We start from the raw sequence: 27712 nt of genomic DNA on the forward strand, positions 1-27712 counted from the left end.
TCTAATGAAAACAGAACCAGCGTTAAAAAACAAACAAAACGGACTGCTTCAGAGAAGTGCCCCGTATGCTACAGACAGGGAAATGGTAATACTCAACTTACATGGATGTGCTAAAGAGTCAATATCCTTGGTACACTTATTCCAGACATGCCGCCATCAGACGATCGGCAGTTTACAATTCTGTGAAGGAGGGGGGAGAGGGAAACGAGTAAGGTAAACTCTTACAGGGATAGTACACAACTACAATGGGGCGGTATGCGCGTCGTGGGGGGACGCACAAAACCAGTAAATACCTTCGAGCTGTAGACAGCCCAGCGTCCCACTCGGGGGTCGGATTCTGAATAGCAAGAAAGGAAAAGGGTTCTGCAATGCCGTTAGGTGCTGATCGCAACGTAACGCGCATGTGTGTATGTTGTCTCACGCCTAACGTGTTGGCAAAAAAGCGGGGAAAGGCAGTGTGTGCCGAGCGAAGGTCAGCTGTGGTTGTTCCATGATTAAAGTAAACAAGCATTGGAAATGCAATAGGTCTCGCATTAGGAAAGTTTGAGCTATTGGTATTGTAAATGACACTTTTTTTTATTTATGTGTTGGTTTTGAAAGTAGCAAAATTAATAGCTTTGTCAGTTACAATGTCAATAGTTTTAACTTTTGCAAATGTGACACCTATAGCATTTGTAATGCAATGTGTGTTGTATTTACGTGACTTCGATGTATTGATATTACAAATAACAATGGCTTTTAATTTTGTAAATAATTAATACTTAAATAAAAGTTATTGTAATTTATAATGGCAATAGCTTAAACGTTTGTAAATAACTTTTGTGAAGATTATGTTCAGTGTATTTTATTGTGACGAAAATCCAAGAACATTGCATTTGCACCTACACACACACACAGAGCCACACACACACACACACATATATAGATGTGGTGGTGGTGGATCTGGGGGATATGGTGGTGGTGGATGTGGTGGTGGTGGTGATGGTGGATGTGGTGGTGGTGATGGTGGATGTGGTGGATGTGGTGGTGGATGTGGGGGTGGATGTGGGGGTGGATGTGGTGGTGGTGGTGGATGTGGTGGTGGTGGATGTGGTGGTGGATGTGGTGGTGGTGGTGGATGTGGTGGTGATGTGGTGGATGTGGTGGTGATGTGGTGGATGTGGTGGTGGTGGATGTGGTGGTTGTGGTGAAAGTGGTGGTGGATGTGGTGGTGGAAGTGATGGTGGTGGATGTGGTGGTGGTGGATGCGGTGGTGGATGAGGTGGTGGAGGTGGTGGTAGATGTGGTGGTGGTGGATGCGGTGGTGGATGTGGTGGTGGTGGTGGTGGTGGATGTGGTGGTGGTGGTGGATGTGGTGGTGGTGGATGCGGTGGTGGTGGTGGTGGTGGTGGATGTGGTGGTGGATGTGGTGGTGGATGTGGTGGTGGTGGTGGATGCGGTGGATGTGGTGGTGGTGGATGTGGTGGTGGTGGATGCGGTGGTGGTGGAAGTGGTGGTGGATGTGGTGGTGGTGGTGGATGTGGTGGTGGATGTGGTGGTGGTGGTGGATGTGGCGGTGGTGGATGTGGCGGTGGTGGATGTGGTGGTGGTGGATGTGGTGGATGTGGCGGTGGATGTCATGGTGGATGTGGAGGTGATGGTGGATGTGGTGGTGGATGTGATGGTGGATGTGATGGTGGATGTGATGGTGGATGTGGTGGTGGTTACAGCAGGAACCACAACATGCCGATCTGAGGACTGTTCAGCAACACCCATTCAGAATTTACTTATATTTACACTAGACAAACTAGTGTAAGTGCTATTGTGAGCAAATACACAGACCGTGATCAATAACCAACCAATTCTTGGCATAGAAAGCACTTCTCTGAGGTCTGTGGTTGCTGCTTTCTGACTCTGAGGTTGGCCTTTAATGTCTTATCCATTGACTTTTCCCATAAATATGTCTAATTGAGGCCATCCTGAAAGTCCAACAAGAAATGATACCGCTTGTTTGGTAAGAATTGCTAATTAAGCTAGTATGTAAAACCCGAAGCCCCTTCTTTCTTTCAATACTTCCGCTCTGGTAAATGCAATCCCATGTAACATGTTGTAAACTGTGAACCCAAGGTTTCTATCTGATTCAGGAGATACGGGCAGATGATTAAACAAGCAAGACTTTACTTTGGAATGTGCTCGTATTTCATTGCTTTGGGTCAATACCAGATTTGAGCCTAGGTGAAATCAATAATTTTGAAAAAACATTTTCCTTAACTTAATAAAAGCTGCGTTAGCACGAATTTCTCGCATTTCAGAAATGGACTTTATAAAACTTAACTTTGGGGGAGCGAACTAGGTATTATATTTGGTGCCCACTGGACAATTAAAGATACATCACTATTCATTACACATTTCTGTACACTGTTGGTTGCTGGTCAGTAGTAATGCCCGGAGTTGTGTTTAAAGTAAAAAAAAAAAAACTAGACACGGCCTTCCGGCCGTGAAAGTGAAAGTACGGCCGGCCGGCCGGCCGTGTCTCGGGGAAAATACAGATTAACACCCAAACACAAGAATAAGCAATTTAAAAGTGAACAGTCAATATTTGCCAAGAGCTTTCCATTTCACTGCAAGAAGCGTGGATGGAATTTGCGCTTTCGCTAAAGCGCTTTAGGCATGCTGAAGGGCGAGGGAGGCGAGGGAGGGAGGAGAAATGCGAGAAACGTGTGAAGCAGGGGGCGGGGGTAGCGGATACCTTTGAAGTGAAGCTAAGCTGCACTTCAAAGGCTTGTTAGCACAGCGCACGCTGGGGAATGCCTCTGGGAGGGAGGCTGGTGTCTGTGCACGCGCTTTTTATTGCAATGCGCATGCGCATTGAGCGAGCTTTACACGGGCACTGCATGGAATCGCCCAATCTCGGTAAGCTCTGTTTAAGCCCCTTTATCTCTCGCTCCGCTCAATGCGCATGCGCATTGATAGGTCATGAGACCTAAAAAGGTTAAGGAGGGTGCCCACCTGTCTCACAGGACGGTGTAAGTGCTCGTTTTCAGCAGATGAGGACATAGACATAACCACAATTGATGGACGAGTGGTTGTTATGGTCATAATGACGGCCTAAATGAAAATGATATTATTCGCTTTTTTGCCAACGCATTAGGCGGGAGACAACGTGGACGCACACGCGTTACGTTGCAAATCAGCACTTAACGGCATTGCAGAACCCTTTTCCTTTCTTGCCATTCAGAATCGGACCCCGAGTGGGATACTGGATCGTTTACAGCCCAAAGGTATTTACTGGTTTTGTGCATCCCCCCACGACGCGCATACCGCCACATTGTAGTTGTGTTCTATCCCCGTAAGAGTTTACCATACTCGTTTCCCTCTCCCACCTCCTTCACAGAATTGTAACCTGCTGATCGTCTGATGGTGGCATGTCTGGAGTAAGTGTACCAAGGATGTTGACTCTTTAGCACATCCATGTAAGTTGAGTATTCCCATTCCTCTGTCTGTACCATATGGAACACTTCTCTGAAGCAGTCCGTTTTGTTTTTTAATGCCGGTTCTGTTTTCATTAGACATCTACAACTGATGCCTCTAACCTCGTAATCGGCTTCACATTGAAGTCTTCATTACTACATGTTTCGTGTCTAAAAAGTGATTCACGGTAATTCACTCCCTTTTTCACCCAATTTTTTTGCTGATTTCAATTGCTTTCTATTTGGGATCCTTCGGGACCAGTTTTGACTCCTTTCTCCTTTCTTATATATATTTTTAGGAACCCCACCCCTGTCCTGAGGAAGACTCCCTTGTAAGGCTCCTACTTGCCTACTGTATCGTGTGGTCGAAACGTCGACATCTTGTCTTACTACCTGCTTCCATCCCAAATGTGACAATTAATGGATTCCTAGAAGCATGGTGTACCTGATTTGAATTTTATAAACATTCATGTTTTATGTGTTGGGCGGATTATGCCCGGTGTATATATTTGTTTATTATGGTCGTTTAGGCCTTCATTATGTCACCAATCTTTACCTTACACTACTCCTTACACTGACATCCTTCCCATCCTTCCCTCTGGGGCACTAATGAAAAGAATTGAAAAGGTCTGCTATAAGGGTAACGTACATGTTGAACAGAGTGGAGCTAAGGTGATAATCCCCGAGGGACCCCGAAATTGTAAATATTGAAGTCTGAGCAGAACAGAGCAAGCAAAACTGTTTTCATACGATCCTTTAGAAAAGTTGTGCCATGGACACCAATATCCCACAGTCTGTCCATGAGGATGTCATGGGATACTGTGTCAAATGCAGCCGACAAGTTTAAAAGGATGAGGGATCCTGCCAGAGTCCAAAAGCATATTGATATATTTTGTGACAGAAACAGACACAATTTCTATGCTGAGTTTGGGACAGAAATCGAAGTTCTAGGTATTAAACAGATGGTATTTTTCAAAGTAAGCAGAATGCTGCTTGTTAATAAAATCTTTCTATCATCCTAGACATCAAAGGGAAAAGAGAAATGGGGTGGTAGTTGGGCATTACTGAAGGGCCACCATAGGCTTCTTTAGGAGAGGAACTATCAAGGCAAGTTTTTCCATGAGCCTGGGAAGGTTCATGGTTATAAAGAGGAATTACAGATCTCCTTAAGAACAAGCACAATAGTTGAAGCTAGAGCTTGTGCAATTTTAGCCGGACGAGGATCTACAGGAGAGCAGAGGTCAAAGATTTGACATTAGACAGAATGTCAGTCGAGATGACTTAAATAAAAGGCTTACAATGAAAACACTTATGAGATTAGTGGAAGTTTGACCTCTATGAAGTTCTGGTGAACCATTGATTGAGAAGAGAGGGAAGGATTTTAGAATCAGCATAACTTTCACCTGGAAGAGTGAACGAGTGATGACATCATAGAGTTTGCGAGTGTGTAACAGCCATGGAGGCAGCTGCTGAATGAAGCAAGCTATTGTAAATGGAGAATATCTCTTTGGCAGGATTATTTGCTGACATTATGCTACAATGACAGAATTTCGCTCTCACTTGCTTAGCAAGATTTTTGTATTTACTTTGTTTTGATTTAGAGACTGTCTTATCAGCAAAGTTGTAGGAGTTTCCCCACTGCTGTTTTAGAGGCATGGTAGAGTCCAGGGTCTTGGCTCACCATTAATGCCAATTTTCACACCTGATGTTGGCATCAGGGAGTGGAGTAGGATGTGTGGCCTGCAAAATTAATTCTCCTAAGGAAAATCAAGTTTGTTACAGGGCTGAATGGGATTGCTTGTACGGGATGTAGGCCAACGATTAGAGGAGTATGGCATATTAATATTAAATAGGATAGCCTTTTCATCTGCCCAGGGAACCTAAAGAGCTGCAGTTGTCTCAATCAGTGAAAACTGAACAATAAGCAGGTCGAGAGTGTGACGAGCTACATGGGTTGGGGCAGTCAGTTGCGGTTAAGTGAAGCACCAAGTAAGAATTGACTCGATCACAGCAATAGCCATGGTGTTATCAACATAAAGATTGAAATCTCCTAACATAAGACAGAAATATTGTCAAATAGCAATGGAAGGATGCTATGTGCAGAACCAAGGGGGTATGAATAAGAAGCACCCTTGACAGAACAATTATTGCCCAAGATACTGACAAGGAGAGATTCACAATCTTTGACCTCAGTGAGCATAAAAGCAGATATAGTTAAAGAAGGACCAGGGGTCATTGTTGGACCTCTATTCAATTGAACACAGCGGTCAAGAGAGGTAATCCAGAAACCTGCGGAGATCACCATCAATACTTCAGGAGTGAAGTCATCTTTATGCCCAGTTTCTGTAATAAACCATTTGTTTTAAAGCAAGATCCAAATTGTGATTTACAATGATGTGATGAGCCTCTAATAGCAGTGGTGTTGGGGTGAGAAGCATAAGGGGCCTTATGAGTCGGGCAATACAAGCCTTTGGGGCAGATTCCGATCTGGGACGGAAAGCACTCCAACCGAGCCGGATCCAGGGTGTTTTCCGACCGATCCGGACTCCTGAAGTCTGACCGAGCAAGTACGATGTGGCCGTTTGCTGTCGGACTCGGTTCGGTCAGACTCCCATAGAAGTCAATGGGAGCCGGTCGTACGACGCGTACACAGGCTCCCATTAACTGAATCGGTACGTCGCGGACAAGTGCACCCCTACAGTGGGTACGCGTCCATGCCATCCGCACCATACATGCCTGTGTTGGGGAGACCCATGGGTCTTCCACTGTGTCCGAGTTGTAAGGCTGCGGGTGACAGGGGGTCCGACGTGGACCCCTGAAGTCCAACTTCGGGAGCTATTGCGAGCCAGACGCTCCGACTTGATCCGGCTGTCCAAATCGAGCTTCGTACTAGCTCGGTCGTGAAACGTCTCCATTGCGTGCCATGGTTTGCTTGTGACCGAGTCGTATGGAGCGGTTCGGACCCGGAAATGATTCGGACGGAGATTTTGCGCTTGTTTGCATCGTACTTCGACGTCTGGACCCTGTACGACTCAGACGGAAATTCAGCCTCCGAATCGGATCCGCTAATGCTCAACCCGATTTGGTGCCCTACCGACCGAGATCGGAATCGACCCCTTTGTGTTCGCAGCGAGGGTCAAGTTTTAAATTCTGGATCTGTGATCAGGAGTATGCTGGAAGTGCCACTCTGGAGTGGGAATCACTATGGGCTTTGTGATCTAGAGGGATTAAGAAATGTGTTGAGAGGTTGTGGGGATAAAAAACATAAGACTACGCTACTTACATTGTATGGGTGACAAGTGGCAATCCTTGTTCTATGTGCAGTCGGTGAGCATGGAGGAGAAGACAGGCTTGACTCTGGCTCCCCTTCGACATAGCAGCAGCACGTCTGTGCTCCTTATGTCATTATACAGCCCTCAAACAAGATGTCTATAGGAGGTTGACCCTAAGAGCTGAGCTGATGAGGACAGCACAATAGAGAAAGAAGACGGACTGTGCAATGCTCAGCACAGTTAGACCAAGACAGACCTCAATGCTCCCCAAGGCTGTTGCAACTACAGGGAAAATAATAAATAAAAATAAGGAACGAACTAAATGCAGTAAAAAACACAAGAGGGTGTGTGTGGCCCGGCAATCCAAATATAGAAGGAATAGTTAGGCGTTCTTTTGTTTACCTTGCGCTTAAACAGTAAAACTGTGGAACACCTTATCCCTAACTCTTCAGATAAAAGACAGCCTACTCCGCTTTAGGAAACATGTCAAGACCTATCTGTTTACTTAAGATCACTGTATAAAGCCTGGTAGACGTCCCGGAGCTGGGAAGCCCATTGTGTAGCTATCAGATTGATAAATTCTTTGAACTGAATTGAAAATATGAAATGGCCCAATTAAAGCAAACAAAAGAAGGAGCAGAGATATCCACCCATCAGTTTTGCATGCCCATACACCAGATATCATTACATATCCTCTCAAACAAGAGGGCAGGTCACAAGAGCTAACCCGGTGGGGAGAGTGCAAAGAAAGAATGTGCAGGCCTGAGCACAATTAAACCAAGGCAGAGTCAAGAGTCCTCCAAGGCTGTTGAAGCAGCTATCAGGAAAATAATACATTTCAATTAAGAGCAAAACAATTACAGTTAAAACACAGTAAAAATGCACCAGAAAAAGTGTGTGTAAAATTAACAAGACAGAATAAAATAACTAACTGTGAATGCCAGGCAACGCAACCCAAATATACAAGGAAAATAATTAATCGGCCCAAATAAAACAACAAAAGTAGAAGCAGAGATTCCTACCACTCTGTTCAGCAGCGTTAGAAGAGCCACCTGGCAACCTTGTCACCAAGTCTCTCTTCGGCTGGTTCTTACCATCGCCCCTTATCTTCTTCTTACTAGTTCGTTGGTGGTGTGTAGAGTCCCTTTGGACATCCTCATTTCCTCCTTGACACACTATGATTGTTCTGAGTCAGAGTTTGTTCTTTCTCCTGCAGTTTTCATGGAGTATGCTGCTTTTAAGTCTCCTTTGGACTTGGCAGCTGCCACAGTTGCCCGGTTTCTATTGTGTTGTGCTTATTTGCGAGTTATGTGCTTAGGCCTAACTCTTTTGTCTCTTAATCTCCTATGTTATGATCTGTCTCTTTTAAGTCGGATTACTCCTCCAGATGATTGTCTCTAAACCTAGCCCCAAACCTCCTGTAGGTCAGAGAAAAAGCATGTGTCAATAGTTTACATTCAGCTTGGAACAGCAGGTTGTACTTACAGCCATTTTGCGAATTTTTCACTTCACTTCACTTCAGTGAATGAGGTCCTCGCTTGCTGTACAGTCGCCGCAAAAATCAAGGAAAATCGTAACTGTTGTTTTCAATGGTGAAGTGACCTTTCCTGTGTGCCTGTTGTAGTATGTGGTCTCAATTTGGTAGTTTGACATACTTGCCACTACTGGTCAAGGAGGAGGCAAGGGTAGGGCAGTAGTGCTGGGATTCTACGAACTCTCTCCAAAGCAAAAAATGTTGACAGCCCTTCGGTTCCAACTGACAGTTTGAGCAAGTTTTCCAAGCATGTGATGGTGCAGTTCCCATCACTCCTCTCTGGAAGTCCCACCACCCAAACCTTATTCCTCCTGCCCCACTCTCTAGAGCCTTCTGCTCTATAATCTATTCTCTAGGTAACACACTCATCATTTTAGAACTCACACTTTTTTCTGGAGGTGGTATGTGGCTGGTTTCAAGTAATGGTGGTTATGGTTTCTATCTCACTGATTCCTTATGCCATCTTCCTATGATCGCCCCAGTGCACCACCAAAGTGTCAATTTTGGTTTAAAGGGGTGTCTCTGGTCAACGGTATGTCTATCTGTAAGGTGTGCAGTTTGTTCATTTTCTCCATTCCTGTTGTTCTGTTTGAGGAGAACATGGTGATCCTAACAGTTACTAGCCGCTGATACGATGTTGTCTCCATCTTAATTTTGGAGTGTTTTCCCTTCACAAGGTCATGGTATGCTCCCTTTCCAAATAGTGAGGATATGTCTTCTGGAACGACAGTGCCCAGAGAACCAACTCAAGCCAGGCACTGTCACACACTCTTTTTGACTTTAGTGCAGCTGGTTTACCCACACCTAGCACAAGCCGGTCCATACACTGCTGCCAGGTCAACAGCCCTTTAGCCCCCCTGTCGTGGGGTCCCTTAGTTTTAATGCTGGAAAGGGGCTATAGTCGGGGGACCTGGAACTGTGCGTCAGAGGAGAACCAAATTACGCCATAAGAAGAGGCAAAATATACAGCGTAATGCAGCACATTTTGTGATGGTATTACTTCATTATCTTGTAATTGTTAGACATTAACACTATCTGGGCAAAGAGTTCACATTATTAGTAACAGTTTAACACCCAAATGAAGCAATAAGCAAATGAAAGATGACCAGTCAATCTTTGCGTAGGGCCTTTCACTGTGCAGGAACAAGTGTTGCCATGTTTTTAGTAACTTTTGATCCGTTTCAGCTAGAAATAAGTTTGTTTTGTTAAAATTTGCAGATTATGCAGCAGATACTGGCCAAACGCAACAAATAATTATGCGGAAACTGCAGCAGCCACAGAATCACGTAATTCCAGTCGCCCTGGTTATAGTGCTCCAGTATTATGCAGCTTCTGCCCCTGTTCAATGCCAGAATTATGTGTGAACACCCATATTATCCTAGGCATTGATGTACCCTTCTGGTATCACCATCAATGCCCATGTGCTCTCCTCACACTGGCCAGCTCTGCTCTTCAGCCAGGCACACCAATGATTGTGTCGTGAGATGTGTCCTGTTCTTACCTCCAGTGGGGGTGAGCTACCAGTCTTTTCCAGACCTTACAGCAGTCAACCTTGCTCATAAACTCGGTCTTTATTACTGTGCATTTTGCAATAGGAGCGTCTGCTGTCCTTCATTCTCTGGCCTTCACCACTACCCTCCTCAGATATTGGAATGTCCCAATATGGCACTGATTTAATTTCTCCTTATCCCTGTGCCTTCCACTAACATTAGTGTCTCCTGACCTCCATTTTATTTGTGCCGAGAGCACGAATGGTCCCAATTTCTATCAGTTTCATGCAGTTGTAAAGGGACAGCTGGGCTGTCTGCTTATTTCCCAGCAGTACTGCATTGTAGATGGCTGATTCAAGGGGTCAGATGGCCTTCTCCGCCTCAGGATGGTGTAGGATTGTGATGGCGGGCTGGAAGTTCAGGCAACATGCATGCTACTCCACTGGCTCCAATACAAGGCCTGGAGCCCTATAAGCTCAACACACCACACAACAAAATTAACTCTAGCTAGGTCTTCATAATTCCCAAGAATATGAATATATTATCCATTAAATTAAATGTGTTTATGTGTTTACTTTTCCTTACATTTTTATTGTGGGTATCGTGAAAAATGTATTGATTTTGACTATTTAGTGGATCAACCCGTCCGGCCTTAAAACTATTTGGTCGATAGAGACATTGGAGAGGAAACATAGTCAAAGATAGGATAATTGGATGAGTGGACAAGACATTTAAAGATGAAAAAAAGGAACAGGTTTTGAAGATCCAGCTGAGGAAATGGTAGCGATCACCAAGACTTTTAGACTACACCACAAAGCACCTTAACCTTAACACCACACACTACCAACCACATTAGGCTTATGTGATGGTAAATATGGTACGTGTCTCTGCCATGAAACACTCTTTACAAGGTTGGGTGTGCAAGTCGTCACACTCCTCGTCCACTGATAAGGCACCACAAGTAGGTTGCAAGGCGAGTTCAGCCAGCTTATCACATTTATAAGTTATATTGGCCCGTCACCCCCTGTAACTCTCAATCATCCTGCTTTCCTGTCTTACCTTGCCTCCAACGGGTGTCCAGTATAGGCAATGTTACTAGATGCTCGTAACACTGTGGTAGCAAAAACTGGGCATTTCTTAGCCCCCAGAACAAAGACACTTTTGATTTTTGCACATCGAAGCCCAAACATTAGGCTCTTTTTAATAAACCCCATTTTTATTACTCATCAATCATAGCAACTCTTACCACACTTCTCAATGGAAACCAGACCACAACTTAACGCAGGCAGCACTTCACTAACCAATCCTTAGGAGTAGCCCCCTTGGGTAACACTTAATGCTTGCAATTAAGTGCAACCCAGATCTCGAACAGCACTAACCCACATATCCAACCGAAACAATAACTAATACACATGCGACAAGCCAGTCCAGCATGTCTTTGTTTGCACTTTTATGCAGGGACGGCAACTCAGCTAAGGTGGAGGACCGTTGCCTCACTAAGAACAAAAAGAAAAAGAAAATTATAATAATGCAACCTTAAAAACTTTACGTTCTTATAATTTTCTTCTTGGAACCAGCCGGGTTGGGGCGGGCTGGGTTTGTCTGGGAGAGGGAGGACGAGTGGTTCCTGCTACACTTTAGTAGCCATTACAGTTTGGCGGCCATCTTGGGCAGATCAAACCGTCATGCGCACTTTGCATGTTATCCAAACAGGCTGCAGTACAGCCTGGGTGGAGAAGATGCCCAGCCTCCCAGTCCCCATCTGAGTGGTGAACCACTGCAGTCAGACTAATGACAATGCTGCATTTGCAGCACCGAGATTGGTCAGGGGATTCTGGGAGGCTGGGTGCTTCCTGTTCCTGCATCGAAGGCGGAGAGGCGGCAGCTGGCGATCATGCAATCAATTTTTTCCTAACCTCTCACCTTCCCCCACCACTGTTCCCAACCAACCGCCACTGCTTTTATGTCATGCCCTATCTATCGAGCAACCCTCTTATGAACGGTCTGCCTTACTTATGAAGTGTTTTTTTAGGTCGAGCCTAGTGTAGCGCACATGCGCTACTCTAGGAGATGACCTTTAGAAATTGGTCTGCTTTTTTCCACACACTCTTGCATGTGGAGGCATCCACCTTGCGGGAGCAAGCAGCTGCGCGCAGGGGCCATCTGTTTCCATTTAGCGTGGCCGCGCGTGCTTTACTCTCGCTTCTCTGCCTGTGCGCCTTTCATCATGCCGTCGTGATTAAGCAGACCTGTTAAGCTCTCTTTAAAATAGTTAAGCAGACTTTCAATTGTTAACAGCAACTATACTATATGTAGAGTTCTGCCCATGATTTTATGAGGGTGAAATGTTTTCCTCGTTTCTTGTTTCGTATCAGGCCTGTCTGCTTCTTGTATTCCGCAGATTTACAAGGAAGCTGCAGTCGAGCTGTAAACCAATCTGTGAATGGAAACTGTCTTTACTATCCTGCCACCAGGGAGTGACCTAAAAATATAGCAGCGGCACTGCAGACTGGCTGCATGGAGCATTACAGCATGCCTGCACTGGTGAGTCATGAGGTTTAATGGCAGAGTGACTCCAAACATCTGACACTTCTTCGAGCCCGCTAATGCTTCTCAGTTATTTCATTCAGATCCGGTGCCTGCTCTGTGAACGGGGACTGCACGGCCCTTGCTTACCCATGGGGTGCGGTAAATGGGGTGTGCTATTTATTTATTTATTTATTTTTTAAATTTGTATATCAGCGCGCAGCTATCCAAAAGGGTTTCCCGGCGCTGTACAAGAACAGCAAAGAGAAAGAACAGCCTATTGGCCGAAAAGCCATGTTTTCAGGGATTTACGGAATGAAAGGAGATTAGGTTGCATGCGGAGAGGCAGCGGCAAGCTATTCCAAAGGGTAGGGGCTAGATATGAGAAAGAGTGCCCCCCCATGCGTGACAGCCTGATTTTAGGGACTCGAAATTTTTCTTGAGTAGAGGATCTGAGGTTTCGAAGAGGAACATGGGGGCAGGCTAAAAGTTGCAGGTAGTGGGGTGGTTGTAGGTGTTTAATGCGGAACATATAGGTTAGGGCTTTAAACTTGACCCGTTTCTCCACAAAAAGCCAGTGGAGATCAGCCAGCAGCCCAGATGTGGGTGAGAGTTTGGGAGCGCGGCAGAGTAATCTAGCCGTGGAGTTTTGAACTCGCTGTAATTTCCGTGTAACGCCCAAGTAAAGCACGTTCCCGTAGTCCAGCCGAGAGGTGACAAGGGCTTGGACTACGGTACGCTGGGCATGTGATGGGAGCATCCACCCAATCTTTCTCAACCATTTCAGAATGGTAAAACAGGTTGCAGTAACCTTAGTTGCCTGCTGACGCATAGAGAGAGAATCACCCACGATGAAGCCAAGGTTACGCACGTGTGATGAGGGTTGAGGGAGAGGACCCATCTCAGGCGGCCAGTGTTGCGGGCCCCAGAGGTTACGATCTTTACCCAAGATCAGGATCTCCGTCTTATCGCCATTAAGCTTTAAAGAGTTGGCGTTCATCCAGGTCACCACCACCGTGCTAAAGTCAGGATACATGGCTTGTTTCGAATCCTCTTCCGGCCTTTTTATTTACTTATTATCCATGCTCTCAAAATCCATTGCCAAGTCAGGAGAAACGCCAATATGCCTTTTTTTCTGAGACCTAAAAAGCAGTAATTTAGCATTTACTGTTATTTCTGCCACAAGTCGGAGTGCAAGGATCAGCACTTTCAGTGTCCCATCGAAATAACTTTCCATTATATAGTGTTTCACACCAGTCTTCAGCAGTTTATTATTTGTTGCCCAAAAGGCTAGGAAGATTTAAACTTGTGACCAGCAGATGTCAGCTTCTGCACGCATTTGATGCCTCGTTTAAAAATGTACTGCAGAAAGCTGAACTATCCAGGATAGTTTAGAACTTAGAACGGCAAAGCATCGAGTTTCAGATGGCCTTATTCAACCTTTGATCTTTCTCCTATGTGTTCACCTTTGCGCTGAATCCTCGACACTGTATTGTTCATCCCGAGCATTGGTAAAACGGTAGTCGGTGGTTTGTATCTCGGCGTACACATCCTACTAACTTAATGCGTAGCTCCCAGCCGCCCACCTCCACCTGCTACCAGTGCATTGGAATGTGTGCATCTGCTATGGAGCTGGTGTGATGCAACCCACTCAAAGGTAATGACGTGAAGGAGGTCCAAGTATGGATGCCTTCTCTCTTCTTTATCGGCTTTTTAGGTTTCGCCTGTCGAAAGCTGCGCAGCAGCCTTTTGCGCAGGGCGAAATCTTATGTCTTTACACTGTGTGGCTTTGTTCTGCCTCTCTGTTCCATTGGCTAGCTCCATAAATGGAGGCTAGCCATTGGAACAGACATCTGTCCGTCATTGCCGGAGCAGATTTGTAGGCGTTCCCGCGATTTTTACTCATCCCGCCCCTTTAACGTCGTCATTGCGGCGGTGGGCGGTTGTTTTTTTTTTCTTCAGAGGTTTGTTTTGGTCATTCTGCCGAAGATGGCGCCGGGGCCCGTCGACTTCTCGTTGCTTCTGCCGCAATGTAATCATTTTAAACTTCCTGTTCACTACAGCAATTAGGCCTTTCAAGAAATGCCCCGGTCCGCTGAGAAGTTTATTTTGCCTCCCTCTTCCGTCCTTTGCCGCAGATTATTATCGGCCACTCTTGGCTGGACGAAAACACGCCTGCACTGTGTGCTCTTGGGCAAAGACGGAAGAGCCCAATGTTTATAAACATTTAACAGAAGGGAGGTGAAAGAACTGAAGGGATGGCCGGCCCTGGTTTGCCCGAGGCTCCCTGGGTGATTGCAAGTCCCGGGATGGCCGGGGGCACAAGGGGCTCTTAGTGAGAGGTTCCTGAACCAGCTGAACTGGCCTGGCGGCTCCCTCTCTCGGCCCTGCCCTCAGCCGGGGAAGGAGCGGAGCCCTCGGCCTGTCGCAGCCGCTCCAAAGGCGCTTTCACCGGCCTGTCCAGGAGCACGAGTCTTGGTCAGTGCTTCGGGAGATCGCCGCAGACGGTGCGGAACTTGACAGCGGATTTCTGTTTTATTGAGAAAAAGACCTTAGCGCTAGGTAAAATTAAGGTTTGTGTCCGCAGCTCGTGCTCACAGATGCCGGAGTTTCCTCTGTTCGTGCGTCTCAATTTACCATACTTGGGACTCCTACCGTTCACTTTTATTTTTTTAATCAAGCAATGCATTTTTCTCATTCAAGTGGGGAAGATTATTTGGATTGTCTGCTAGATAAACGCGTAACCTGAATGAGATGCTTACTACTGGCTGGGTCTGCTTTCTGCTCCTTTCATTTTATAATACTCTGTTTACCTCCTGTTAGCGGAAAACACATTTTCTCTATTAGCACGGACCACCGATTCTTGTTTCCACTAGTGAACAATGCCGTTTTTTATATATAGCGCAACTTGACCTGAAGGTATCGAAGCGCTTTACATGAGCGCCAGTTCCATCACACAAGGACACATTCATTTTCTGTAGGCACGGGGAGATTAAGTGATTCGTTCAGAAACACAGAGTGTTGGGTCGACGCCGAGACTCAAATCCGGACACCCCGTTCCAAAGTCGGCAGCTCGGGTCCCTACCGATATCCCCTTCCAGTGCATTTCCTGGGCCTCGTTATCCTGCACCCCACACTAGCTTGTTTCTCTCCTGGACTATCCATCACTTAATTTCACCCCTTTCACTGGCCACCTCTTTTTCTTGCACTACTGGCCAACGATTCCATTGTAACTCACACTAGTCAACAGTGCTAACATGCAGCGGGGTCATTCACCCTCTAGCTGCCGACATGCATTCTAGTTTTTCTAAAAGGCTACTCCGTTTGCCCATTCTACTAGCCACCAAGGATCCCCCGAGTCAGCTACCCACCACATTTCTTCCCTGAATGTACTGGCCAACATTGTTTTCGCTCCGTCTATAAGACTACAGCGTATGTTTTCCCCGGCCTGTTTTATCCTCCCCTCCTTTGCAAAGTAATGCCCCCTCGCTTTCTGTCAAGTGTGCTCACATGTTGGCGTGCGTTTGCACAAGTAGAACACGTGTGCCCTTCCGTGCAAACTCTGTCAGACTTGAGGTGCACATGGCGGACATAGGGAACATGACGGGGTCCGGGGGCCTCCGTAGGCACCCCCTCTGCCCGGCTAGAGAGGAGGTAAAGTTAAGCAGGAGGGGCTCGGACTGGAGGGGGTGCAGGTGAGGGTGTCGGGGGAGAACGGGGCGCCGCAGCTTTCTGCCAGGAACGAATCGTGCATATGCCAGTGTTCACTGCAAACAACCCTGACGGGGCCTTTCATTGCCGAGTCCCCGTACCCCAGCTGCAGCCCCCCCCACCCCCAAAGAACACTGTCAGCCCCCGCAAAGGGGGTACCGGGCCTCTGAAGCGAGAGAACTCACTCCGCACCCCATAACAGATTTAATGACGTGTTGTGATATTAAAAGAACCTCCGCACTTGTAAACTACAATTCCTGGTATATGTTAGAGACATTGTTTCCCCCACATAAACCTTGGCATTGAAACACGCACGTCGCATGTTTTGAAATTATAAATGCACGATCGTCCATATAGACACACACAGGTCCATAATTAGCTTTTAAGCACACGCTTTCACAACTTCCGTGGTGTCAGCACTTTCAAGAACGTATTTTTCGTCATCCTTGGGCATCACCCCGGGGCACGGGTGTAGTGCACCATCTCTCTGCCCTCGTCCGGTGAAGTGCAGGCTGTCTCTCACTTAAAGTGTATTCTGCACCAACTCTGACATCCTATGTTGGAGTCTACCTGCCCCTGTCTGGTGAAGTGCAGAGTGCCCATCCCTTGATGTGCCCTCTTCACCCCCTCCAACCCAACTGCTCACTGCTCTCGGCCCCTGTCTGGAGAAGTGCAGGTTGCCCCTTGCTTTAAGTGCTCTCTTCAACCCCTCTGCCCGCTGCTCCCAACCCCTGCCTGGCAAAGTGCCCGCTGACCCTCACTTGAAGTGCCCGCTTCATCCAATATGACACCCTCTGCCCGTTACTCTTTGTCAGTTTCGAGTTCGTATATTACTCCTGTAATGTACCTTTTGCTACCTCATGTATTTTGTTTGCTCACAATTGTCACTTTTGCCTCATGTAACTTAACGTCTGCTTTTGTACTTTGTTCACTCGTAATCTTCTCATGTATCATTTCTGTTTCTATTGTGAAGCGCTGGATTTAGCAGTGTCACTGTTGTGTTATAGAACTCGTCTGCAAGTAATTGCGGTCTGATGAGCTCGTCCAGTAGGGTACAATAGGTCTCACATTTGCGAGAGATTAAGTTATTGGCAATGTAAATGACAATGCCATTTATTTATCTGTTTTCAAAACCAACACATAAATAAAAACTTAGTCATTTACAATGCCATTAGCTCTAACTTTTGAAAAGGCGAAACCGTTGCATTGTAAATGCTTGTTATGTCTGGCAGAGTGACTGACTGCAGGGCTGAGGGAGGCTAAAGAACAGTGCTGCCTGCAGAACCTTTGCACCACACTCGGAGACCACTGTACTCTGCCGTGCTAGGCAGACAAAGACAGAAAAGCCGGTCATCTCCCTGTGAATTAGGTATATTTTGCATGCAGAAATATGCACTTAAAATGAAACTTTCTTGCTTTCCTGCTGACTCTTAATTGGATATGGACGTATGGAGTCTTGTGAAGGCGGAGTTATTTATTTTTTTCTTTTCCTAAATCCTTTCTGCCTTACATCTCTGCTCACCATGCCATTAAATTCTCCACTGAACCTCTGTAACGGTCTTTGATAAATAGAAGCCTATAAGCACGTGAGAGACAAAAGTGCCTGCTGCTAAAATGTCAAGATCACAACACCACAGGCCATGCAGAACTAATTGGACAAACACCTTACTTAAATCTACCAGAAGGAGGTTTTTCTATATAGTCTGGTATTACTGTACGTAGAACAGTGTTTTCAGCTATGGTAAGCCACATTCTAACATACAGGAAAACACATTGGGCAGAACTGTTGTTGGTTTCTACTGTTCCCAGTAGAACCCGTCAACAGTACACAAGCTTGTTCTCTCTATGCGGTCTCCTCTTTCTTTACTCTCATCTCCTCCTAAGGTTGAACACAATAATGTTCTCTTTAGGGTTGTGTTGCTCACCCATGTTCAGTGGCCAAAACCACTGCTATCGTTTAGCAGTGAGAATAAGCAATCAATGTCTGTGCACGTTTAACGTACTTAGTAGCTAGTAACTGTTTTGTGTGTAGCACTTTATGCGACTGACTGCAGCCTCTCAGTGCTGCAAATAACTCATTTTATTGATCTCTATTTGCTATTTATAGTAAGGCGTTGCTCATACCCCAAGACTGAGTCTTATATTGTTATCTGGTCTGTCCCTAAGACTGTGTTGTTCCCATTGAGTAAAGTGAATGTTGAGCATGGAGGTTCATCGCATGAGATCAATTAGTTGCCATGTTGGATGGTTGGTGATCGTGTTTTGTCTACAAAAACATCTGTTTGTCAACTTGACAGATACTTTTTTTTTTGTCAGTGCACCCCATGCTGCGCTTTTACTTTAATAGTGGCGCACCTTTCTTTAGACGCGGTTTGTCTAAAGACAGGGGCGCGGCTGCTATGAATGTGGGCGCTAGTAAACAAATATTTGCAATGCAAGAAGTCTCCCGTTTGGGAGAGTTTAAGCTATTGCATTGCCAATAGCTCAAACTCTCGTAAATGCGACACCACTTGCATTGCAAATGCTTGTTTTCCTTTCTTTTTATCGTATTATACACATTTTTTTATAAATGTTTATGCTGTACTTTACTTTGATGGACTTAATTGCCTAAATAAAGTATTGTTAACCTATTTAAAAAAAGGTATGAGGCTATGAAAAGGGGATACAAAAAGAATGAAGGGAAAACTGGAAGACAAGAAACCCCCTGCTAGCACAGGGGTAGAAAGATCATTTCACTTTGAGACCTGCCTGAGATATCGAAGATATAGTAAGCTGCAGGCACTCCAAAGAAGAGCTGGGATAGCTACAAAACGCATGACATTGAAGGAGTCCGGTGCACAAAGGAAACAAGGTGAAGGATATCTAGGTGTACTTTGCAAATCTCGCAAACAATAGTAGGTTCGTTGATGTAAACATTTCAGAATGCTTGTATCTGACAAATAACAGAGTTGTGCACTTTACCCACTGGTTCCCACCCATACCTTTAGGCTGGCAAATTATCTATTGGTAAATGTCTGAATAAATAAAATACATTGGCTTCAGTTTTACTGCCCAACAAATGACACAACCAGTACTACTAAAACTGCCGATTTGGGGAATGGTATTTCCTTTAGCAGTGTACCTTGACGCCCCGCATGTCAGCTGACATAATCTTCATAACTGCTTATCTCATTATTACAGCAAAACAAACATGAATTACCATGATTCGACCTTCTTCTTCCTTGAGTCTCTTCTCCTCCATCTTCTGGGCCTCCGTGGCTGCCATCTGGAGGTGCAGTACATCGAGCATGCCTCGGTTCCGCTCCTTCAGGCTTTGGGCATCTCTCTCTGCTCGTTCCTCCTTCAGCAGCCGGTCTTTCTCCCAGAGCTGGGCATAGAGGTCATCTTCTTCCTTCTGTTGCTTTTGCAGTTGTTCTTTGATACTCAATTGCACCAATCTCTCTGTACACACTTGACGTTCATGATTCTGGGACAGTAGTGAGCGTAGCTCCTCACACTGTTCTCTGGGGCGAGAAAAAGATTTAAAAAAACAATTACCCTAAAATCTAAGACATACTCTGGGAAAGAATACACACCAATAGAAAAAACCTTGAATTATTTTAGACTACCAGGAAGCCTCATTTAGAGCTTAGTTGAGCTGAACCACTGCCATAAATCTCTGGTGCTACCACCCTTCTAAACTTGAGGTTGCCAAGGTCTCTTCAGAGTTGGGGGAAGCACAGTCAGAACATTTAAACTGGGTCCGCCGATGTAAACCTTTGACCTGATATCCCATCCACTACAGGGCCACCAGGTCACAGTGATGGTCACCCCACCCTATTCAGGACGGGCGACCGTCACTCGCTTTTTCTTCCTGCGACCATCATGCTAGGCAAGACAATCCCAGGTAAGGTACACACACAATGTGCAGGAAGGCAGCTCCCTGTGCATCAGGGTCTTTGTTTTTGTTGTTTTCAGGAAATAAACTCCTGCTTTGGGTCTTTGTTTCCAAGTAAGTTCAACAAACATGGCACCCACTCAGCAGTGCCTTCAATGGAGCCAGCACACCTGCAGCTCCACTGAAGGCACCGAGATTCCCGCCTGCCTGGCACACTGTATATTGGCTATATTGGTTTATGAAATAGATTAAAATAGTATGTAATTTTCTCTGAAATCTCTCGCCAGGAGGAAACAAGCCAATAGGTCTGAATTGTAACTGAAAACGCATCTTTAATTACTTATGAGTTTAGGCCATCGTTATGTCATTATGGTTTCACTCAGTCCCTCATACTTCTGTTTATCCATGCACTGACTCATTTTTGCACTCACCCGCTTAACTATCCACAATAATATGGAAAACACTGGCTGTCACAAGCATATGTAAAATAAAGTAAAAGTAGAAAAAAGAAAACAAGTTGCCACCTAAACTTGAAGGGCATATACTCTCAATACAATAAATATAATTAAACATATTACTAATCTTGTACATAGTGTATACTTCTTCTAAAGTTTGAATCTAGTTACCACGTTTAGAGACAATGGGGCACATGTACGACCGTTTTTAGCGGTCGCAAACAGATATTCGGCCCGTTTGCGACCTCTAAAACGGCTTTTGCCATGTCCCAACCCTATTTTGCAAAACCAACTACCGACTCGCAAAATAGGATTTGCAAGTTGTTATTAGGAAGAGGCGTGCCAAGGACGTCCCTCCCTAATAGCGAGTCGCAGGTGGATGCACGATACTTCAAGTAGGTGGTGAGCCGGTTGCAAATGGGTAGAGGTCCCCACCTTTGTGAATGGTAGCAAAAACGTTTTTTAAGAGCAGTCAGTGGTCCCACGGACCATTGCTTATACTTCAAAAAATGAAAAGGAAACTTTTAGTTTTTCTTTTTTACATGCAGCCCGTTTTCCATTAAAGAAAATGGGCTGCATTTAAAAAAAATAGCTTTATTTAAAAACCAATCACAGACATGCTGGTCTGCAGACCACGGCAGGCCATCATCCCTGTGATTACAGGACATTCACAATGGGTTGCAAATTGCGACCTACCTCAAGAATATTAATGAGGTAGGTCATTTGTGAACACTTTGGGAATCTCTAAATGTGTCTGAAAACATGAGTACACTTCATTTTGCGATTCGCAAAATGATACGGTCATACATGTGGCCCAATGTGTTAATCATTTTGCAGCAGTAAAAACAATAATACTCCATGATACCCAATGAGGCATAATACCATTCCAAGTTAGGCACTCAATAAACATTGCACTGGGAATCCATCTTTAACTGCTAAAGTTTATAGTGGATCATTGTTAAGAGCCAATGCTGCCAACAACATTCTACTAAACGTGGTCTACATCTTGGAACGGTACAACAGTGAAAGACACTCCGTTTAGATTAAGTGGCCACACGGGATGCAACAAACACTGCAGTTGAAATGAGCCGCAAACAAGTGGCCCAGTAGGACTTTTGAAGTAACTACAGGATGGCCACAAAAAAGAAGGGAATACTTGAAAGGGGACTTATAAATGGATAATGGAAAACTAACAAACCGGCCACTAGTCCACACACTCAAGTACACTCATTTAAGGAGTGTGTGCATGCATATGGGATCGGGCAAAATGCCCTTACTCACAGGGCAACAGAGCACTTGAACAGACAGATGAGGACTGACCAAAATACCCTCTTGGTATGTGTGTTTTTAAGTGTTTTATGACAAGGGCCTGGCAAACAACTACACCCATCAAGCCCAAGAAACTAGCAGGGATTATCAGAACATAATCTTTTACCTTATAGAGCTTGTCTAAGCAAGTAACCACCAACAAAATCCTTTGTTACTACAGTAATCGTGAAATTCCATGTAGCAAAATGTCTGTCTACCAGTATTGATGCAATGTAAAATAAATCCATCCTTAAAGGCTTATTTCCTACGACATAAGTTTTTCACACAAAAACGTTTCATAATAAACAGATCAAGCCAAAGGCCTTGAACAATAGCATGTCCCTAACTAACTAACTGCTGTGTTGAGCTCCCCACAAGTTAAAAAGTGCAATACAAGCACTATTTTTAGTGGAAGCACACATCTTCTGCCCAACTAAAATCTGCACACATTTTGCAGAGCCAAGGTCCCTCTCAATGATCATAACATTACAAATATGTACAAAATTCTATCTGGCTAAACAATATGCGATAATCATAACATTACAAATATGTATAAAATCATAGTTGGCTAAACAATGTACAATAATCATAAAATTACAAATTTATACAAAATCATAGCTGGCTAAATAATATACAATAATTATAACTTTACAAACATGTACACAATCATAGCTGGCTAAACAATATAAAAACATTCCTTAAATGATATAATAAGGATTCCCAAAGTGCAAAACTTCTAACCCTAGGGTTTGTCATTGAGTGTAACCATCTACAGTAATCTGTGACATTACTTGTGTCAACATACCTGCCTAAGATCTTTAACACAGTATGTGATGACAATCCACCCTTGAAGGCCTATATGCTTATGGATATGATTTTCACAATAAATATGTCAGGCCTACTGCCTTGCTCGTAACCTTCCATAATAAACAGATCAGGCTTATAGCCTGGATCAATAGCTTTTCGCCATAACCAACTCAGCCCTGCTTTGTTGAGCACAAGCTTTCCCACAAGGCAAAAACTGTAATACCATTGTTTTACTGGAAGCAAACAACGTCTGCCCAATCAAAATGTATCTCAGAGGCAAAAACATCTGTGTGGAATCAAAACGTCAGTAGTGCTTCTTAAATCTATTTTCCTCTTGATCATATAATATAAAACGCCAGTTATGGACCACTTGATACAAGTGAAACTCTGCTGCCACCTTCAGGTAAAAATAGGTCTGGCAATTTTGTCCAACACTGTAAAGGAAAAGTTGAAAGGGTCTGCGTTTCTTTCACTCGCTCATCTGGAGACGTTATTTCCACTAGAAACACGGGGTGATATTTACAATGAAATGGTGCAGCATGACGCTGCAAGCAATTTAACTGCCTAAGCTGCGCCATACTTGCACCCACATTGTTCAACCTCTACTTAGAACCTCTGGGAAATCGCCTAAGTAAATCCGGGATCCACTATCATCTCTATGCACACGGCACTCAAATCTACCTCAAGGTTGCCTCCACTCACGATCTCTCTATCCTAAGCTCTACTCTAGACTCCATTCAAAACTGGATGTCAACTCATCAACTGATTCTGAATCCCGCCAAAACTGAATTCCTCCTCCTCACTTTTTCCTCCCCCGGTTTAATCATGGATGGATCAGATGAATCTACTTAACAATAAACCCATCATTGTCGACAGCGCAAAATCCCTTGGTGTCATACTCGACGAAAAAAACAATCTAATCTTCCACATCAACTCTGTTGCAAAGTCTGCTCGATACCAACTGCGTCTTCTTTGGGGATGTATGACGTTACAACGCAGGCTATTACAACGCCTGCCTTTACAACGCGGTTTTTACATCGCATACCATTACAACGCATAGCGCTTTTGGGTGTTGGATAGTGAATAGTTTAATTTACTATTCCAACTCCAGTCCCCGTGGACACTAGGGAAGGTTATTGGATAGTAAATTAACCTATTCCCTATCCTAGAGCGCCCCCCAGCGCAATGCGTTGTAATAGTTTGCGTTGTAATGACCGCGTTGTAATGGTAGTGCGTTGTAAAAGTTTTGTTGTAAGTGATGTTTACCCTTCTTTGGGGAATTTGTCGCTTCTTCTCGGAGCAAGACCTTAAAACCCTAGTCCAATCGCTGGTCCTCTCCAGACTGGACTACTGTAATTCTCTTCTTACTGGCCTCCCCAAATCCCACCGGTCCCCCCTTAAATCTGTTCTCCATTCAGCAGCTCGTTTCATTTATGGGGATAAAAGAAGCGACCACATCACACCCTTATTATCCACCCTCCGCTGGCTTCCTGTCGAGGCAAGATCTATCGACAAGACTGCCTGTATCACCCACAAAGCCTAGCACTCCTCCTCTCCTCACTACCTGGCGAATAAACTGAAACTCTCTGGAGGCTCAAGACCATCAGGTAATGCGGAAAATATACTGCTTGAACCTCCCACTTTCAAGAAGGAAAGACCGATGGCCCAATCCTTTTCAGGCAACGCGGTGAGAATCTGGAACTCACTTCCGCCTCAGCTCCGGACCACCACCTCCTCCCAGGCCTTCAAAACTGACCTCAAAGTTCTCTTCCTTCAAAGACACTTCCAAATATAATGCTCGCCCTCTCTATTATCTGAAGGAGGACCTTCCATTATAGGAAATGAAAATCTATTCTCCATGACTATGGAACTGCCTTCCCAGTGTGTTCCTGTGGTTTGAGTGTTATCCCTCTACCTGTGTCTGGTACTCTTTTGTAACATGCACACGTCACTTTTCTCTTGTAACACACTGTTTGCTACCTCCTACATTTTGTTAGCTTTAGATACTTGCACAAGTGCCACCATTGCCTACGTAACGTTTGGTCTTGTGCTTGAGTGTCTGCCATTTATTGCAGTACTATACCTCTACTTATACTTTGTACGCCTTTGTAACTTGCACACATGTCACTTTTTTTCCTCCTGTAATGTACCGTTTGCTACCTCTTGTATTTGGTTTGCTCATAATTGTCACTTTTACCTCATGTAACTTAAGGTTTGCTTTTGTAATTTGTTCACTTGTAATTTTCTCCTTATGTATCCCTAACGTTCCTATTGTGAAGCGCTCTGACACCTTCGGGTAAAGTCCGCGCTATATAAAAACGCATAAATAAATAAAAACGCAGGGATGCTCTGTATTTACAAGAGTGCGGCACACCCCACTTCTCTCCCCTGCCCCAGCGCACAAACAGCAGCCGTGCACAAAAACAATTAATGGTGTTCTGCTCCTTTTATCTGTGCTGCAAATTGCAGCACACATAGAAAGAGCAAATAAAGTATCTCTCCTCACTGCGCCACTATAACGCCTCCCCTGAAAAGGGTTAGTTTTTGGCTCTGCCTCAGGTTTACGAATCCATGTAAATCTGGTGCAGTGTCAAAAAGCCATGGGTGTTGCGTGGAGACATCCACGCAACATGACACGCTCTTTGATGCAGAGTACTGCGTGAAAGAGGGCCATATTTACAAGGCTGTGTAAAGCCACGCAAAGTGGCTTTACGAGGCCTTGTAAATATGGGCCAACACACAGCACCTCCGGGCGTCAAAGAAAGTGACTCTCTGGTAGTGCTAGGGGTTTGTAAATATGCCCCATAGTCTACAAGGGGAGAAATTTATGAGGATAGTAGTGCGTGTGCTTCAAAGAGGAGACCACCAATAATGTCAGCAATGGATTCAGATTTTGAGAAGGGATGCAGACAGGAGTCGGAGAAAATCTATCCTACCGTCCTTTCAAAACACAAGTGGCAGCTTGGACTACCATGGAAAGTAGGGACAGAAAAAAAATGACAACCATATATTCCTACGCTACAGAAACAATGGCTCCACTAGGCAAAGGCCGCCCACCTAACTGAGTATACCACTCTAGGGGGCAACAGTCTATCTTCCAGAAGGTTCTCAGAAACATTTAAAGAGGGAAGCCCCAGCCTCTCAAGCATGCAGGCTTAGATTCTGAAAGAGAGATGGAATGAAAACAACCGCTCTGTGACGATAGGATCTTGATCAATGGAGGAGCCAAGCTCAACTTCTTTCCCATCGATGATCTGCTGAAAGACCAATTTCTGCATCTATCGCCCATCCTCAATATTTGTTACACAGCACTTTGATATGCATTACTTACTGCTTATTCAGGCAAAATATGGCTGTCAGGATTTAAATTTGCTTCTCCTCTTAATGGGTTGTGAGGACCCTCAGGGTTTACCCCTACTTCTAAAAACACGATATTGCAAGATATCTCTTGTGGGTGCTAGGGGTCAGATTGTTAGCTGTCTGGAGTGAGTCCTGCAAGGGTTGTAGAGATACACAAGTCACAAATGGGGAATGGTTCCTCTAAAAAGATGTTCTGGTGTCACCCACCATGGTTGGGAGTGAATGAGAGCTGGGGGTCTCTTAAAAAATGACAGAGAATTACCTAAATAGTATCTCCTGCCGCTGATGAAGACAAACCAACACCCATCTCCTGTCTGCAATCTTGTGGTCCCTGGAGAGCCACAGAATGGTTTTGGGGGCCTGCCTCGGTATGTATGAAACTGCTGCAGAGACATTTACTGATGCTGCTGCTGTTTCTGGCGAGTTGATGCCCATACCCTTACATATCCCTAGAAGATTATCAAATCCTACAGCATTGAAGGCCAAGCCTAGGGTCTTGAGTTGTGCTCTACTCTAGGAAACTATCCCAAGAGGCAATGGGAATCGAAAGGTGTGCCAAGGATGTGCACGGCAACAAAGAACCACACTTAAGACCATGGCAACCATGCCAGCCTAGAGAAACTCTATAAAGTATTTTCTCATTATGTTCTGACAGACCGGGGGCTGCAAGACCACTACTTCCAGTGAGTTCTCAGAGTACATTGACACGTGACAAGGGGCACTGATAGACCACAACAGCAAAGTTCAGACGTTTGCACTCCCTATGCCTGGGAGTTGGCGGCGTCATGTCCTGCCACAAATGGCACGATGAGGCTTGAACGACACCGCAGGTGGGAAGTTGGCTGGGTCCAGTGGAGCTGATCTATACTTTTTGAGGTGCATCTTGAAGCTGCAAGTTCAGTCTGTGGCTTCATCCCAAACTCTCCCACTTGCTCATTAGAGCTTTGTTAAAAGGAAACAGATCGTCCGAAGCTGCTGTCCCATCACAATCTAGGTAGGCATGGAGGATCTCAGCTGCTTGAATGAAGCAGACTAATTAAAGTCCCCACCGCCTTCCTCATGGCGATTGCTTCAGGTGTCTGTTAAGGAGCAAGCACGAGGAGCTCCACTTGAGGAGAGCCATGCAGCCATCCAGCCATCCAGGCCACAGGCATTTCGCGGTTTTAAAGTCTGTGGTTTGGTAATCTTCACATCACGCTCATCATCCCGAACAACAAGAATGCTGCTTTATGACCCAGAAAGGCATAGAATCACGGGTGCCAAGGCAGTGTCACCCAGACAGAAGAAACCGTAACAAGTGTAGGGGTACAGGAGGGGCAAGGGGCATACATGGCCAATGTGAGCTTCTGAAAAACCTCCAGTTAGCTAAGAGAGGTTAGGCGAGGGTGGGGGATGGGGGGAAGCCTACTGAGGTATTGGTGCAGAGTCAGGGCAGTGTCTGAGCAGAAAGATTAATGCTGCTTCAATTTCCTCCGCTTTCTTCTTAGAATAAAGAGTGTGTGTGCTTCTTTCTTACTATATCTTCTTTCAAGAGAGCACCTCCAAGCGACCGGGCTGCTTTAGAATGCGCATGTGATTTTCACAGACAATAGCTACAGAATGTGGTTCTGTCTCATCCTTTTCTCCATGGCAGCACCGAGAGGGCTTGTAGACAGTAATATTAGGGATTCTTGGAACTGGTTTGGAAGTCATAGGGATCAGATTATGTCAACTGAAGCCATTTCCGTCTGCTGTCGTGGGGTCTTACTAATGGATTAATAACTGGCCAACAAGAACACCCTCTTAGCACTTCACTCTCAGGGTAGCGAAGCAGAGCAGGTGGTGTGGTCAGATCTCAGCTCAACATAAATAACAAGGACTACATTAGTGTCACACGAGTGATGGGGCTGATGAAAACAAAAAAAAATATGTATTCTACCCAGA

General features: G+C 45.1%; 1 protein-coding gene across 1 annotated transcript in view; it reads right to left on the minus strand.

Annotated features, from left to right (window-relative positions):
• CFAP53 (cilia and flagella associated protein 53) overlaps window positions 1-27712 on the minus strand; it is a 181744-nt gene that overhangs the window by 103553 nt on the left and 50479 nt on the right. The window contains exon 4 of the mRNA XM_078674795.1: window positions 19182-19485. Within this exon, the coding sequence (XP_078530921.1) occupies window positions 19182-19485 (304 nt within the window). The remainder of the gene's footprint in view (window positions 1-19181; window positions 19486-27712) is intronic.

Source organism: Lissotriton helveticus, chromosome 2_1, assembly GCF_964261635.1.
Source record: "Lissotriton helveticus chromosome 2_1, aLisHel1.1, whole genome shotgun sequence".
Classification (NCBI taxonomy): domain Eukaryota; kingdom Metazoa; phylum Chordata; class Amphibia; order Caudata; family Salamandridae; genus Lissotriton; species Lissotriton helveticus.